Below are 15363 nucleotides of genomic sequence, written 5' to 3'. Positions count from 1 at the left end.
TATATATATATATATATATATAAAACTTTAACTAAAATTATCTTGAATTTAGTTTTTTTTTTCTTTCCCTAAATTTTGAATTTAGTTTATTTATTAAAAATATAGCTTTAAATTTAAATTAATACCAAATTGTCAATTTATATATAAAAATATTGTAGTTTTCATCAAAATAAAAAAAAGGTATTTTTCAAAGTATAACTTAAAAACAGGGTAGTTTTCAAAATAACCCAAAACAAATTGTAACCAAGTCCCCAACGTGTTTTGAGACAAATAAAAATTCGCTGGTTGCGTGTTTGGGCTATTCGAAGGAGGCCATAGCCCAGGTAGGCAGGTAATAAGGGAGGGTGGTGGTCCAAAACTCGTGGACAAAAATTTATCGCCGTTGCCGGGGATCGAACCCGGGTCACCCGCGTGACAGGTGGGAATACTTACCACTATACTACAACGACTTTTGTTGGTTGATCATATAGTACCAAGTATAAATACGATTATTGAAAAAGCTGTCTTGAACAAAAAGAAAAATACTTGGGAAACAAAAGAGTCTTAGCAGCATCAGCTCGTCCTCAAATCTGATCGACCATCGTCACTTTCTCTCCCGGCGAATTCCGTCTTGTCGATTCAGTAAGCTCTCTCTTTCTTCGTCTATCTCAGTCAACTAATCGGTTGAAACTTCAATCAATTCCGTGAAATCTCACCGGCTTAGTTGCACAAACCCTAACCTTCTTTTTGTCATTGTGAAGAGTAACGAGATTTGGGCAAGATGACTCAGGATGTAGAGATGAAAGATAACAATACTCCTTCTCAATCAGTCATCTCTTCTTCTACCTCCACTATGCAGCGTAAATCTCTATCTGAATGCTTCAATTGCTAAGTTTCTGCTGTGTTTTGACACTTTTTTTTGGTATCCCAGATTTGAAGGAGATTGCAGCACTGATCGATACTGGGTCTTATACGAAGGAGGTTCGTCGTATTGCTCGTGCTGTGCGTCTTACTATAGGGCTTAGGCGTAAGCTCACCGGCTCTGTGCTCTCTTCGTTTCTGGATTTTGCTTTGGTTCCAGGATCCGAAGCTCACTCTCGCCTTTCTTCCTTTGTTCCTAAGGTATTTTTGGGTTTTACTTCTTCACTTTGATTGTTCCTATTAGCATCTGGCTTTAGGGAGTTTAGATTCATGTTATGGTGGTTATTCTTTCCTTTGATGCTGTGAATGGCAAGTTATCTGACATAGAACTAGCTTAGAGACTGAAATATTGGAACTTTTTAATGGTTTAGGGTGATGAACATGACATGGAAGTTGATACAGCTTCATCGGCTACCCAAGCTGCTCCTTCTAAGCATCTTCCTGCAGAGCTCGAGATTTACTGCTACTTCATTGTTCTTCTTTTTCTGATTGATCAGAGAAAGTACAACGAGGTTACTGTTGCTACCTCTTTGTGTATTGTCATAAGCTACATTTCTGTTGTGGTTTTAGATTTCATGAGTTGCGTCTAATTTTCTCTTAGGCCAAAGCTTGTTCTTCAGCAAGCATTGCTCGTCTCAAGAACGTCAACCGAAGGACCATTGATGTGATAGCATCCAGACTCTACTTTTACTATTCATTGAGTTACGAGCAAACCGGTGATCTTGCTGAAATTCGTGGGTTAGTAGCTCAAAGATTGTTTTAGTTTAGTACTTTTTCTTACACCTCATATCAATCAGTAGCTCAATAGTTAATAATCTGGTTTTTTTTTTTTTGCATGCAGTACTCTTCTTGCGTTGCATCATTCTGCAACGTTAAGACATGATGAGTTGGGGCAGGTATGTCTGTCTTTAGCTCATGCAGTCCGCATTCATTACTTTAAAACTGTTACTTGCTTCTTATTCAAAATTATCATTTTGAATGCAGGAAACTCTTCTGAACCTGTTGCTACGAAACTACCTTCATTACAACTTATATGATCAGGCAGAGAAGCTAAGGTCAAAGGCACCTCGCTTTGAGGCTCATTCAAACCAACAGGTAGCTCTCGGTTATTCCTTCATACTCTTAGTTTTCTCTATATTTGCATGAGATCTCCAATGCTACTTCTGCAATCTTTCCAGAGAATTATTTTTTCCATTCACTATAGCATTTTCCATTTGCAATCATATCTACACCTAGGGTGCTCTTGTGTTTTCTTTTCTATCACTAATCATTTGTCGAACTTACTTGAAGTGTCCATTTTGCTGTCCTCTTTATACTTCTGACACCACCTCTTGCCATTACCATTGATCTATCTTGTGTTTTTCTTTGCTACTTATGAATTTTGTTCATTTGTTTAACCCTTCCATTGCAGTTTTGTAGGTACCTGTTCTACCTCGGGAAGATTCGTACGATTCAGCTCGAGTATACTGATGCGAAAGAGAGCCTCCTTCAGGCTGCCAGGAAAGCCCCTATAGCAGCTTTGGGCTTCAGAATTCAATGTAATAAATGGGCAATTCTGGTTCGTCTGCTACTGGGTGAGATACCGGAACGATCGATCTTCACGCAAAAGGGAATGGAGAAGGCCCTCAGGCCTTACTTTGAGCTTACTAATGTGAGTCCACCTTCATAATCTTGCTGATGTGACCTGTTTAAATTATTTATGAGCGGATAACTAAACTGGTGTTAGCATGAGACTTCACCTCTGTTTTTAAACCCATTCCTACTTTCACTTGTTGTCCTATACCCTTTTCTGTTACAACCTCTCTGTGGTCTCTTGCGACACAGCTTTACTTTGCTGCTGTTATTTTTCTGTTTCTACGAATTATGAAGAGCATGAATTTCTGGCTGTTAACTGTTGCTTTTTAGAGATATATGATGCAACAAGATGCACATTCTGATACTATTAAAACCCTCTTTTGATTTTGCAGGCGGTTAGGATTGGTGACTTGGAGCTGTTTAGGACAGTACAAGAGAAGTTCTTGGACACATTTTCTCAAGACAGAACGCACAATCTCATCGTGAGACTCCGCCACAATGTCATCAGGACTGGACTGCGCAACATAAGCATCTCATACTCGAGAATCTCTTTACCTGATGTTGCCAAAAAGCTGAGGCTCAACTCCGAAAACCCTGTGGCTGATGCGGAAAGCATCGTGGCAAAGGCTATTCGTGATGGAGCGATCGATGCGACCATCGATCACAAAAACGGATGGATGGTCTCCAAAGAAATTGGGGACATCTACTCAACGAATGAGCCACAAACTGCATTCAACTCAAGAATTGCTTTCTGCCTCAACATGCATAACGAAGCTGTCAGAGCATTGAGGTTTCCTCCTAACACTCACAAGGAGACAGAGAGCGATGAGAAGAGGAGAGAGAGGAAGCAACAAGAAGAAGAGCTTGCTAAGCATATGGCCGAGGAAGAGGATGATGATTTTTAGACAAAGGTAATCTCTTTCTGATAGAGTTTACTCTCTCTCTTTTTTTCTGTTCACAAGTTTACTTTGTACTCTGCTCATCGTTCCAAGTGTTTTATTGAGGATTTTTATCCTCCGGAACCTTTTTATTACTTTGGTTTCACTTTAGGAAAAGAGATTTATATTGTTGGTTTTAGAAGATTAGAATCTATTCAACTTCGTTTAATGGTGTTTGGGAGATTTTCGCATTTTCAGAATTGAACACTTTTTATCTAGCTGTATTAGGTGGGTCATTATTAGAACATGGAGTCATTGACCATGTGAAATGTTATCATCTCCAGTCATCTCCAGGCGATGCATACCATTTAAATCCCCATTCATATATCTCCATTAAATGATAGATAAGCAACTCATAGATATCTAAAGAATGAAAAACAAGCCATGTGTATGACCATTATTAAGTGAATTGATATATTAGTCTATATCTGCCAAACTAGGTCTCATTTTCTTGAATAAAACAATCTCATGTTATGCTTTTAATTATAGGTGTTTCTGGTTTGATTCATTAACTTCTTAATAATGACAAAAATCTGTAGAAATAATGCCCGGGCTCTTTGATAGCTACAACTGCCAACTATTTATTTAAACCATACAATCAATGTAATTGTCATAGTATAATTTGTAATGGCTTAAGATGATCTTACACTCTTAAGCAAATCTAAACAAGCTCCTCAATTCCTTAATCTTGGTAGATACATATTTTGTTTTATCACTGTGGAAGTTATTTAGTAGTATAGTTATTTGTTTTTCGATTTTTCATATTTCAGTAACGCTAATCGTAACAAATGACGTCGTGACGGTGCTCTTCCTCAACTACGATTGGAAATCAAGTTTTGATGGACCATTAACCCAAAAATAATAATAATAGAAAACAAAATAAAAGTGATTTGGCATGTTGCTGATAATGTTGTGTAGGAGGAGAGAGCATGTGAATCTGTGACCGATGAACCTGCACATGATTGTATCACAAACAAAAAAACTCTCATTTGTCTTCTTTTTCTTCTTATTTTATTCATTTTGAAGGAAGATTTTTATATCCACCGGCGCCGCATTGCACAGTTTAGAACAAAACCATTTTACCCTGACTATTCTCTCCGTTTTGATGTTATTTAAATAATCTAAATAATGCATCGACCAATATTTATGGATTACAAACGTTTGGCTATGACTAAATATATTATTTGGTTTAAGTCTCTTTTTTAAACTCCACAGAATTTTAATTTAATAACAAAAGGAAAATCTTATATATATAGTTCAAAGCAATATTAGTGTAACCAAGATAAATTTTGTATGAACTTTTTGGTGAATATAATAAGGGTCAATTAGGTGTATAACCATATTTGATAAGCAAATGAAGAATATAGCATCATAATCTTAGAAATTAAGTCAATAGCACAAAGTCCTTGAGAATTACTATTTTGGGTTTTGATGAGAGGCAAAAATGATTTCTCTATCCTACATGGAGCAAAAAATAATTATACCCCATGGCAAGTTTTTTTGCTTTAATAATTGTTGTAAGAATTTATTCAATTTTGTGATTCTGCTAAAAATCATATTTTCTTTTTTTACATATGATATAGTTTGGATTTTTTTAAATCGGATACGTATTTTTTAAAATAGTAAATAGTTTGACATAAATAAAGTAGTATAGAATAAAGTGAAAACAGTATAGAAACGAAGCGTAGTGGCTATGATGATTCTGGAGACGGTGTGGTGGTAGTGGTTACGGTAATAGTGATAGTGTGGTGGTGGTAGACTGGTATTGGTGATGGCATGGTGGTGATGGTTGCGTCGCGGAGACTATGGTGGCGATGACATGGTGGTAATGGACTAATGGTTGTGGTGGTGGTGGTGATTATAAATGGAACGAGACGTAGTGGCCATTATCACTTTGAGGAGGTCGACGATGACTAAAGGTTTCTCTCTAACAGCGTGCTGGTGTGACGGTGTGATAGTGGTTGCGGTGATGGTGTGGTGGTGGTTGTGGTGGAGATGGTGGTGATGACATGGTGAAAATGGTGGTGGTGGTGTTTATAAATGGAACGAGATGTGGTGGTAATTATGACTTCGATGAAGTCGACCATGATAAAAGGTTATGGTGGTGAGTGGTGACGGTGTGATAGTGGTTACGTTGATGGTAGAAATAAATAGTACAGTTAAAAAGAAAAGTGAAAAGAAGGTAAGAAACAAGGGTATAATGGCAAATATTATAGAAAATATACTGAATATTATCCACTTTTTTTTGTTTTGGTTAGTTAGTGAATTATTAAATTTTTGTTGGTTATTGATGCAAATTTTCCATATAATAAACCCATCTGCAGCATATTACAAAAACAGAGTTTGCAGATCTACTCTCTTTTGGACTTATACTGTTACTAACAAATATACACATGTAAAGAGATTAGCCCAAAAAAAGAAAAAATAAAGAAATAAAAGATACACACAGGCTAGATAAAGATAAGACCACATGTAATTTTAGTTAAGGTTTTGTTGCTACTACACTAATTTACACTCACTTCCCACCTTTATTTAAACAACTCTCTCTCCTTCACTCGATCATCATCATCATCATCATCATAATCTCTTTCTTTGTTCTAAAAATTATAATCATGTCAAAGTCTCTAGCTGGCTTGGCGGTTTTGGCCGTTCTTTTTATTGCGGTTAATGCGTTTAAGCCTTCTGGTTTAACTAATGGTCACGCTACGTTCTATGGAGGAAGTGACGCTTCTGGAACAATGGGTATTTTCACACTTTAGTTTCATACGATTTTTTTTTTTTTTCGACTCTAATGGATTTGGTTAAATTACGAAATTACTTATTTTCTTGTTTTTTTCAGGTGGAGCTTGTGGGTACGGAGATCTTTACTCGGCGGGGTACGGTACAATGACGGCGGCGTTAAGCACGGCTCTCTTTAACGACGGAGCTTCTTGCGGCGAATGCTATAGGATAACGTGTGATTATGCGGCGGACTCACGGTGGTGCTTGAAAGGAGCTTCTGTGGTTATTACAGCCACTAACTTTTGCCCACCAAACTTTGCCTTGCCTAATAACAACGGAGGTTGGTGCAATCCGCCGCTCAAACATTTCGATATGGCACAACCCGCTTGGGAAAAGATCGGAATTTACAGAGGAGGAATTGTTCCCGTCGTTTTCCAAAGGTCAGAACTTTTAAAAAGACCCCAAAAAAATTAATTTGAACTATTTAACCCCTTATAAATTATGTTAAGATTTATACTCGTAAATTCGTAATGTTGTTGTCTTAACTTAACACAATCACACATATTATATAACACGCTAGAAGGCTAATGTGTAGTAAACCCTTTATAAATTAATAATATCATCATGATTAATATATATTTTTAAAAATTAATATCCATAAATTTATTGCAAGATTAAAAAACATAGTAAAGGGTTTAAAATGAATCATATGAAAGTTCAGGGTTGTTTTTACAATTGTTCTAATTTCTTAACGAAAAGTCTCTGTTTTTTTTTTTTGTGTTTGGGTTTGGGAAAAAACAGAGTAAGCTGTTACAAGAAAGGAGGAGTAAGATTCAGAATAAACGGAAGAGACTACTTCGAGCTAGTTAACATCCAAAATGTAGGAGGAGCAGGTTCGATTAAATCTGTCTCCATCAAAGGATCAAAGACTGGTTGGTTAGCCATGTCTCGTAATTGGGGAGCTAATTGGCAATCAAACGCTTATCTCGATGGTCAATCTCTCTCTTTCTCCATTACCACTACTGATGGTGCTACAAGAGTCTTCCTCAATGTTATTCCTTCTTCTTGGTCTTTTGGACAGATTTATTCTTCCAACGTTCAGTTTTAAGTTTTTTTTTTTTTTTTTTGTGGGTTCTGTCTGAAATATTATTGGCAGTGGTCGCGCTCTGAGTCTGTTTCTTAACTCCCTGAGCGACCCGCCTCTTTGTTTATTTCTTCTGGTTTGATGGGTCTGTTAATACAGAAGACCCGATTTGATTTGAGGAAAATATGATTATATGAAATGTATTGTATATTTGTATTTGAATGTTTCAAACTCGAAAAGATTCTGTAGCAAAAGGAGTTTAACACATTTGTACTTGGTTATACGTTTATATGAGTTTGTTTTTTTTTTAAAAGGAGTTTTATCAAGTACAATTCTAATAAGCAAATGTATATTACTTTGGAAAATCCAAGTTAGATAATCTTGTGTTATTGTTTACGTGTTTTAAGTTTTATCAAAACAATAATTCCTATGATCCAAGATATTTAGAAGTTCATATCAAAATAAACTCTATTTCATATGGATTTATAAGCATACTTTACAATCAAGTAGTCCATTAGCATTTCCAAATTAATTAAGATACATGAACCATTGAACCAATATTCCTCATATATTTGTCAAAATTAATGGATATATGATATCAATTTCATTGTGAGCATTTTGGTTCGGTTGGTTCATGATGATGTTAACATACATTGTCTTCAACATTCTTTAGAACCAAATTGCCAAAATGATGGATCTAATTTCAGGCAACCGCGAAGAGTACATAGATATGCCAAGCCTAAGAAGATTGGATAAAGAGCAAATAATTACTGCCAAACCGACGATCAAATAACACAAGATAACTAGCAAAATCATAATTGTGATAAATAGTTTACTTTCATGGCCTCAGTTTCACTTGAAACATAAAGAAAACTTTGAAAGATATTCTTACAGATTTATTATAATAAGTAGTTTATAAACCCTACAAAAGTATTTATTATTTTGATGAACCAAAAGAATTAAAGATTCAAGATTCAAGAACTTTGTCCTGTGATTTGCGCTAACACTAGCCTTCTTGATCTGTTAATAGTGTGGAAACAGAGGTAGAGGTGTTCTTCAAGCTCTTGCAATTGATCTGAGAATTTTTCTTCATGTCCATTAAACTCTCTCAATGCTTCCTTTAACACTTCAATCTTCCTACTCTTTGCGCACATCGCAGCTACGGTTTTTCTATGCTCTATCTCATCGCATAATCTCCCGGAAAGTCTACTCAATGTATCCAAATCTTTCATCAATATGAACATTCCTTTAGCTGCAATGTCGATTTGTGTCCCGAGCTTCTCTAGAGTTGTATCTGTCTTGCTCTTATGCATTCTTCCTTTCGCTTTCTTCTTCCTCAAAAGACCCAATGAACATAGACCGAGCAACGCAGGAGCTGCTAAAACGCCGATTATGCTGTGAAGAGCTATGATAAGCAATGTAATGACAATCGCGCTATGAGTAATCACTAGGCTATAACCTCCTAGCTTCTTGCAGAATCTAAAGAACCTGATTTTTCTTCTGATTCTTCTCCTTTTTGATGTCAACTTGGTGAGCAAATCCGAGTTTGCATCGTGAACTACACGAAACTGAGCTTCATTGATGATACAACACAGAGGGTTCTTCAGTGCGGCAAATCTCGAAAGCTCTTGAAATATCAAAGCACAAAGCTTTTCGGGGCCACATTCCAAGGTTTTAGCACCGTTACAAACCCTTTTCCCAATCGTGATAACCCTTTTGATTTTGTTGTGATTGATCTTGATTTGTTGGATGCATTGAAGAAGAGTCTCACACACGTCACAAGCTTCGGAGCTAAAGTCGAAAAAATTAACTAGAAGATTGTCGATAATCGAGTCTTGCATCAGAGCATCTAGAGTTTCTTGAGGAGGGTCGAGCAAGTAATCGGTGAAGTGTGAATGGAAGCTAAGATCTGAAGAAGATGAAGGAGAAGAGGAGGAGAGTTTGCTACATGATGTTGTTATGCCTAATTGATCTTCTGCTTTTGTCCGAATCTCTAAGTAGGAGTTTGTTCTGAATGCTTCCTTGTACTCTTCATTAACACTTAGCTTCGACGTCAAGCTACGACAACATTCCTTCTCGGACTTTCCTGCTCCATTGACAAAAAAAAAAAACAATTAGACAGATATTTTTAGAATCTTTTCTTTTTCTTCCCAAAAATGAAGAAAAACCATCTTTGGTTACATAACAAATGTATAAATTTCAGAAGTTAAAACATTTCAACATTCTTTGTAGAAAAAAACATTCAAGAACTAGTTAAGAGAAGAAGAGAAACATATCATTCAAACTTCTTGATATCTTGAGAAAAAGTAGAGAAGAGAAGAAGAAAACTAACCTTTTCTTGTAGGGAAAGACTTTAATCTAGAACCAAGAAAATTCTTCACTTTCAACATTTTCAATGGAACTTAGAAAACAAAAGCGATTCAGGTGAATAATAGACAAGCTTCTTGTTTCTTTATATACATAAGTCTTTATGTATGTCGGCTTGTGAATAAATAATGTGATTAAAATTAGAAATATATCTATAAACGTATATATAGGAATGATTGGTTAGACAAAGATAGAGAGAGGGGAAACAAAGGAGAAAGGAAGAGAAGATTGAGAAGCGACAGCTAGAGAGATGGTGGACGTTAGCACCGCTCGATAGATTTTGCTTTGTGAACAATGGCTTTTGGCGCAAGTTAGAGGGAATGACACGTTGTGTGTTGACACGTGTTGTACTCTTGGGGTCGAGATGACTTGTTAGTTTGGAGAAGAAGTTTCCTTTTACGGTTTTACCTTCGTTTGTTGTTTCTCTCGTTTTTTTTTCAATTGATTAATCATGAAAATTAAAATTCATTAATACTAAAAGAAACAATTCGTTATGGGAAATTTAGCATGGAGTTCCTCGTACGTTTCCCCAAAACGAGTAATTGCCACGTACACCTTTCTAGTTTCAAGATTATCTGGTTTGGGAATTCTTGAATTGTTTTTGACTTTTTTATTCTTTTTGTTGTTGTTTATCTTTTTGCAGTACGAATGGGTCAATGTATCAAAAAGAAAAACACAACTACACTAGTCACCCTCTTCTTTAAACTGCATGTAATTTTATTTTTAAGTACGTGTATCAAACCAATGACTAAACTAAGTAATGAAGTTTGAATACAATAATTAACTAATGAAGTTCAATATTATACATAGATTTTTTTTTTTTTTTTTTTTTTGGTTTTAATGTTAATTATACATAGATTTGGTTTAAGTAAGTAACTATATAGAATTTCAAAAGAAAAAGTATACAAGTATAATTGCTGACGATGTTCATAAATCTTCATTACACGTCTGCCTCACCGTATTACATAAACTTTCTCACATCATTCTATTTCTATGATTGATGAAACTCGAATGAAAGTGTAAGATAAGAATATCTAACTTTTGTAAAATAAGAATATCTAATTAAAAGTTCATAACTATAATAAATCCGATGTCGTCCAGCGGTTAGGATATCTGGCTTTCACCCAGGAGACCCGGGTTCGATTCCCGGCATCGGAGCTATTTTTATTTTTGAATTGAATTTACTTGGGCTTTAAAAAGGACTTGGTATATTTACATCTCAGGCTTTCTTGTAAAGAGACTTATGACTAGCCCATCTTCATTATTCTAAAAGTTTAAGCCCAAGTAAATTGATCAAGTCATATACTTTAAACTATCTATAGTTTCTTTCTCTATAGAAGAATTTTGCTATGGTTTCTCAGTTTCTCTATAGAAGAATTTTGCAAGATTTAGTCTCTTTCGGTTTACTCAACTGTTTGTCTTACTCAAGCCGATCAAAGACATTTTCACTAGACAAATAACGGTTCAAATCGAAAGGTGAGTTTGCAAAGTTCCTTAAAACCATTTTTTAAAAAACTAAATATTGGTTTCTAGATTCACCAAGATACAAAGAAAACTCAAACAAGAAGGAACCGAACTTCTTACTTGTAAATTTTGGTAGAAACTTTCTTTGGATTCTAGAAGCTATCACTGAGGCCCGGACCTAGCCGAACTCTATTTTCTCTATTATTTTGTCTTAGATTAGATAATAGAAATCAAGATCATGCGATGGCAACGGCATATGTGACTCATATTGATAAGACATACTTTCCCAAAGTAGCACGAGCACGAGTGCACTCCACTTTGAGCCACTAAAGTGGTCGGCAACAAAATTGTATTCTTAAAATCATATTTTTTGTTGGTTTTGCGATATACTAAATAAATAATGATATGATATCGACTATACATTAATTAGTTTTAAGTACAAGCCTACAAGCATGCTTTGGATTACTAGGATTCGGTGAGTGGAATGTGAATATCATTTCTTGCTAATCCACTCTGCAGGCCCGCACCACCCTCTCCTTTTATTGGCTACTCAACCAAATCCTATGATCCAATTTTGTCTACGAATAAACATTTTTAAGGTAACCTATTGTTTTTTTACACTTAAAGAGTTAAAGTCATATTGATAAATGATACTACTATCACCATGGCATACATATTGACATTATATGAATACATATATAACTCCATACATTGAAAGCTTTAATGAAGAACTTTCCGACTTTTTTAGTCCCGATCAAGAGTCCTCTAATTAGTGGACACTCCTGTCCTTCACCATCAAATAAATGGCTTATCTTGCTTTTGACTTTTGATAAACTATGGGATGAAGTAATCATTTTGTTCAAAGTCTTTGGAACCTCGGAAAGATGAGGAAAAAAAACATGTGGAGTTTTGTGATGTAATGACTGAAACAGAAGATAGTGGTCCGATCACTACCCTATTCTATCTCCACTTTTTGCCCAATTCAGAAACCCACCAATACTTCAAAGTGGGATAAGCAATTCAAGCATTAATGACTCATTATTCTTTTGCTACATCTATAGCTTCCAGTGATTTCTCAACCATTATAAATACCCTTTTCTTGAGTTGTGGTATGTGAATAAGTCTTTTAAGTGATTAGGAAACTACAAAGCCATGAAAGGCCTTACATTCTTCACACCCTTTTTATTATTTCTATATCTCTTATGCATCTTGTTTACGACAGAAACTGAAGCTGGATCGAGAAATGGTGATGGGGTTTACATTGTCTACATGGGATCAGCTTCCTCTGCTGCAAACGCTAATAGAGCTCAAATACTCATAAACACCATGTTTAAGAGGTTATACACTGTTTACATGTAGTGCAATATATACATAATTTGTTACTTGAACAGACCTTTTTATGGTTTGTTGTTGTAGGAGAGCAAACGATCTTGTCCACACATATAAGCATGGCTTCTCGGGCTTCGCAGCTCGTTTGACAGCAGAAGAAGCCAAGGTCATAGCCAAGAAACCGGGAGTAGTTTCGGTTTTTCCTGACCCAAACTTCCAGCTTCATACAACTCATTCATGGGACTTTCTCAAGTACCAAACATCAGTAAAGATCGATTCCGGTCCACCTTCATCAGCCTCTGATGGATCATATGACAGCATTGTCGGCATTCTGGACACAGGTAAGGCCTTTCACTCATTGAATCCATTATATCCTTTCCTTTTTTCCTGTCTGTTAAAAAAACAAAAGAAATATGACTTTGGTACAATGAAAACAAACAGGGATATGGCCAGAATCAGAAAGCTTCAATGACAAAGACATGGGTCCAATTCCGTCTCGGTGGAAAGGTACATGCATGGAAGCAAAGGATTTCAAGTCTTCTAACTGTAACAGGTTACAATTTTCACAACCTTCAAAAACCAAACTGGATATTACTAACTTCTTTTGAAGACTAAAACGTTCCTGTTTTTATGCAGAAAGATCATTGGAGCAAGATACTACAAAAATCCTGATGATGATTCAGAATACTATACCACAAGGGATGTGATCGGTCACGGTTCTCATGTGTCCTCCACCGTAGCTGGATCTGCCGTTGAGAATGCTTCCTACTATGGTGTAGCTTCCGGGACCGCAAAGGGAGGTTCACAAAACGCTAGAATCGCTATGTACAAAGTATGCAATCCCGGGGGATGCACTGGATCCTCTATCTTAGCTGCTTTCGATGATGCAATCGCAGATGGAGTTGATGTTCTTTCTCTGTCTCTTGGAGCTCCAGCATATGCTCGCATTGACCTGAACACTGATCCTATCGCCATTGGAGCGTTTCACGCGGTGGAGCAAGGAATCTTGGTGATCTGCTCTGCGGGTAATGATGGGCCTGATGGTGGTACAGTTACCAATACTGCACCTTGGATATTGACAGTCGCTGCCAACACCATTGACAGAGACTTTGAGTCTGATGTTGTTCTAGGCGGCAATAAAGTCATCAAGGTAAATGATATTATTATACACATAATACACCAAAACACTGAATTTTCAGGTTTTCTAAATAGAACCTTCATTGATTTTCAGGGTGAAGGTATACACTTTGCAAACGTTAGTAAATCTCCTGTGTATCCTCTGATTCATGGCAAGTCTGCTAAGAACGTTGATGCATCAGAAGGATCAGCCAGGTATAAAAAAACATCGGTGGATTCAATACAATTCCTTTGAATGAATTAAGACAGAGGTTAAGGAAGCTAATCTTTCTCTGTTTTCATTAAACACTGGCTTTTTTCAGGGCCTGTGACTCTGGTTCTCTAGATCAAGAGAAGGTAAAAGGGAAGATTGTGTTATGCGAGAATGTCGGTGGATCATATTATGCATCATCCGCTAGGGACGAGGTGAAAAGCAAAGGAGGTATTGGCTGTGTCTTTGTAGATGACAGAACTAGAGCAGTTGCTAGCGCCTATGGCAGTTTTCCTACGACAGTAATTGACTCAAAGGAAGCAGCTGAGATCTTCTCATATCTCAACTCAACCAAGTATTTAATAAGCAAACCTTCCAATCTCAAAGTTCTACGAACTATAATCAGTAAAGAGCTAATGAATGAAACCTTTTTCCTTGTGCTGCAGGGATCCTGTTGCAACAATTCTTCCAACTGCAACAGTTGAGAAGTTCACACCCGCGCCGGCTGTTGCATATTTCTCTTCCAGAGGACCTTCAAGCCTCACAAGAAGCATTCTCAAAGTAATCCAAAAACTTGTGGCCTGCTTTAGTTATTACCTGATTAGAAGCATCTACTTACCTCTATTTTACAGCCTGACATTACAGCACCGGGAGTCGCGATACTCGCTGCATGGACTGGAAACGACTCAAGCATTTCACTAGAAGGCAAGCCGGCTTCTCAGTATAACGTCATATCAGGAACTTCCATGGCAGCTCCACATGTTACAGCTGTTGCATCTCTAATCAAATCACAGCATCCCACATGGGGTCCATCCGCCATCAGATCAGCAATTATGACAACAGGTTAGGACTCCTTCATTGCATATTTTGTGATTACGGCATGCAAAATTGGCTGTTCTTTAACTTCCATGTCACATTTGCAGCGACTCAGACGAACAATGACAAAGGTCTTATAACAACAGAAACTGGAGCAGCAGCCACACCTTATGACTCTGGAGCAGGAGAACTAAGCTCAACAGCATCAATGCAACCAGGACTAGTTTACGAGACTACTGAAATTGACTACCTTAACTTTCTCTGTTACTATGGATACAACGTAACCACAATCAAGGCTATGTCAAAAGCACTTCCACAGAATTTCACTTGCCCTGCAGATTCCAACTTAGACTTGATCTCAACGATCAATTACCCATCAATTGGAATCTCTGGATTCAAAGGAAATGGAAGCAAGACAGTTACAAGAACAGTGACCAATGTTGGTGGAGACGGTGTGGTTGTTTACACAGTCAGCGTGGAAACACCACCAGGGTTTAATGTTGAAGTGACGCCAGAAAAACTCCAATTTACAAAAGATGGTGAGAAGTTGACATACCAGGTGATAGTGTCTGCTACTGCTTCACTTAAGCAAGATGTATTTGGGGCTCTTACTTGGTCTACTGCCAAGTACAAGGTCAGAAGCCCAATTGTAATTAGTAGTGAGTATAGCCGCACAAACTGAGTATATGGTTCGATATGAATATGGAATAATAAAACTTAATTTGAAGCAAACTAAACTACACCTTTTCTGATTATTGAAATGATGAAAGCTCAAATAGATCAAACTTTTATGTACGCAACAGTCCCAAACATCGGTTTTGTGACATATATAATAACTAATA

General features: G+C 36.8%; 4 protein-coding genes and 2 non-coding genes across 7 annotated transcripts; 4 read left to right on the top strand and 2 right to left on the bottom strand.

Annotated features, from left to right (window-relative positions):
* Nucleotides 1-377: 377 nt before the first annotated feature.
* On the bottom strand, nucleotides 378-449 carry TRNAD-GUC. The gene has a single exon. It is a non-coding gene; the product is annotated as a tRNA-Asp (tRNA).
* A 66-nt stretch (nucleotides 450-515) lies between these two features.
* Nucleotides 516-4330, top strand: LOC9329154 (26S proteasome non-ATPase regulatory subunit 3 homolog A). Of its 2 annotated transcripts, XM_021013459.1 has the most exons (10): nucleotides 516-621; nucleotides 741-839; nucleotides 911-1101; nucleotides 1272-1412; nucleotides 1502-1638; nucleotides 1742-1796; nucleotides 1885-1995; nucleotides 2312-2551; nucleotides 2868-3386; nucleotides 4184-4330. In XM_021013459.1, exons 2-9 carry the CDS (start codon nucleotides 761-763, stop codon nucleotides 3378-3380), a joined length of 1467 nt encoding a protein of 488 aa, XP_020869118.1. In that variant the 5' UTR covers nucleotides 516-621; nucleotides 741-760; the 3' UTR covers nucleotides 3381-3386; nucleotides 4184-4330. The 2 variants fall into 2 exon arrangements, with proteins under 2 accessions (XP_020869118.1, XP_002893093.1); XM_002893047.2 differs by lacking the exon at nucleotides 4184-4330 and having other exon boundaries at nucleotides 2868-3606.
* Nucleotides 4331-5915: 1585 nt separating this feature from the next.
* On the top strand, nucleotides 5916-7521 carry LOC9326437 (expansin-A11). Its single transcript, XM_021014114.1, has 3 exons — nucleotides 5916-6155; nucleotides 6253-6574; nucleotides 6936-7521. Exons 1-3 carry the CDS (start codon nucleotides 6026-6028, stop codon nucleotides 7240-7242), a joined length of 759 nt encoding a protein of 252 aa, XP_020869773.1. The 5' UTR covers nucleotides 5916-6025; the 3' UTR covers nucleotides 7243-7521.
* On the bottom strand, nucleotides 7440-10106 carry LOC9329153 (UPF0496 protein At1g20180). Its single transcript, XM_021014113.1, has 2 exons — nucleotides 9551-10106; nucleotides 7440-9304 (listed from the first exon to the last, which is right to left on the bottom strand). The coding sequence occupies exons 1-2, from the start codon at nucleotides 9606-9608 to the stop codon at nucleotides 8193-8195; spliced, it is 1170 nt and encodes a 389-aa protein (XP_020869772.1). The 5' UTR covers nucleotides 9609-10106; the 3' UTR covers nucleotides 7440-8192.
* A 565-nt stretch (nucleotides 10107-10671) lies between these two features.
* TRNAE-UUC lies at nucleotides 10672-10743 on the top strand. The gene has a single exon. It is a non-coding gene; the product is annotated as a tRNA-Glu (tRNA).
* A 1418-nt stretch (nucleotides 10744-12161) lies between these two features.
* On the top strand, nucleotides 12162-15282 carry LOC9329152 (CO(2)-response secreted protease). The gene is made up of 9 exons (XM_021012574.1): nucleotides 12162-12386; nucleotides 12466-12719; nucleotides 12820-12931; nucleotides 13015-13528; nucleotides 13610-13710; nucleotides 13818-14060; nucleotides 14152-14266; nucleotides 14338-14548; nucleotides 14629-15282. The coding sequence occupies exons 1-9, from the start codon at nucleotides 12202-12204 to the stop codon at nucleotides 15201-15203; spliced, it is 2310 nt and encodes a 769-aa protein (XP_020868233.1). The 5' UTR covers nucleotides 12162-12201; the 3' UTR covers nucleotides 15204-15282.
* The last annotated feature ends 81 nt before the right edge of the window (nucleotides 15283-15363 follow it).

The sequence above is a fragment of the Arabidopsis lyrata genome (assembly GCF_000004255.2).
Source record: "Arabidopsis lyrata subsp. lyrata unplaced genomic scaffold ARALYscaffold_1, whole genome shotgun sequence".
NCBI classification, from domain to species: domain Eukaryota; kingdom Viridiplantae; phylum Streptophyta; class Magnoliopsida; order Brassicales; family Brassicaceae; genus Arabidopsis; species Arabidopsis lyrata.
Note: the sequence above shows the minus strand (reverse complement) of the source record. Positions and strands in the feature narration are given on the sequence as shown.

Coding starts and splice junctions, on each gene's coding strand:
- LOC9329154 (XM_021013459.1), top strand. CDS start 761: ATGACTCAGGATGTAGAGATGAAAGATAACAATACTCCTTCTCAATCA. Junction 840..910: donor TTCTACCTCCACTATGCAGC/GTAAATCTCTAT, acceptor TTGGTATCCCAG/ATTTGAAGGAGATTGCAGCA. Junction 1,413..1,501: donor ATCAGAGAAAGTACAACGAG/GTTACTGTTGCT, acceptor ATTTTCTCTTAG/GCCAAAGCTTGTTCTTCAGC.
- LOC9326437 (XM_021014114.1), top strand. CDS start 6,026: ATGTCAAAGTCTCTAGCTGGCTTGGCGGTTTTGGCCGTTCTTTTTATT. Junction 6,156..6,252: donor TGACGCTTCTGGAACAATGG/GTATTTTCACAC, acceptor TGTTTTTTTCAG/GTGGAGCTTGTGGGTACGGA. Junction 6,575..6,935: donor GTTCCCGTCGTTTTCCAAAG/GTCAGAACTTTT, acceptor GGGAAAAAACAG/AGTAAGCTGTTACAAGAAAG.
- LOC9329153 (XM_021014113.1), bottom strand. CDS start 9,608: ATGTTGAAAGTGAAGAATTTTCTTGGTTCTAGATTAAAGTCTTTCCCT. Junction 9,305..9,550: donor GTCTTTCCCTACAAGAAAAG/GTTAGTTTTCTT, acceptor TCAATGGAGCAG/GAAAGTCCGAGAAGGAATGT.
- LOC9329152 (XM_021012574.1), top strand. CDS start 12,202: ATGAAAGGCCTTACATTCTTCACACCCTTTTTATTATTTCTATATCTC. Junction 14,061..14,151: donor TCATATCTCAACTCAACCAA/GTATTTAATAAG, acceptor CTTGTGCTGCAG/GGATCCTGTTGCAACAATTC. Junction 14,267..14,337: donor TCACAAGAAGCATTCTCAAA/GTAATCCAAAAA, acceptor TCTATTTTACAG/CCTGACATTACAGCACCGGG.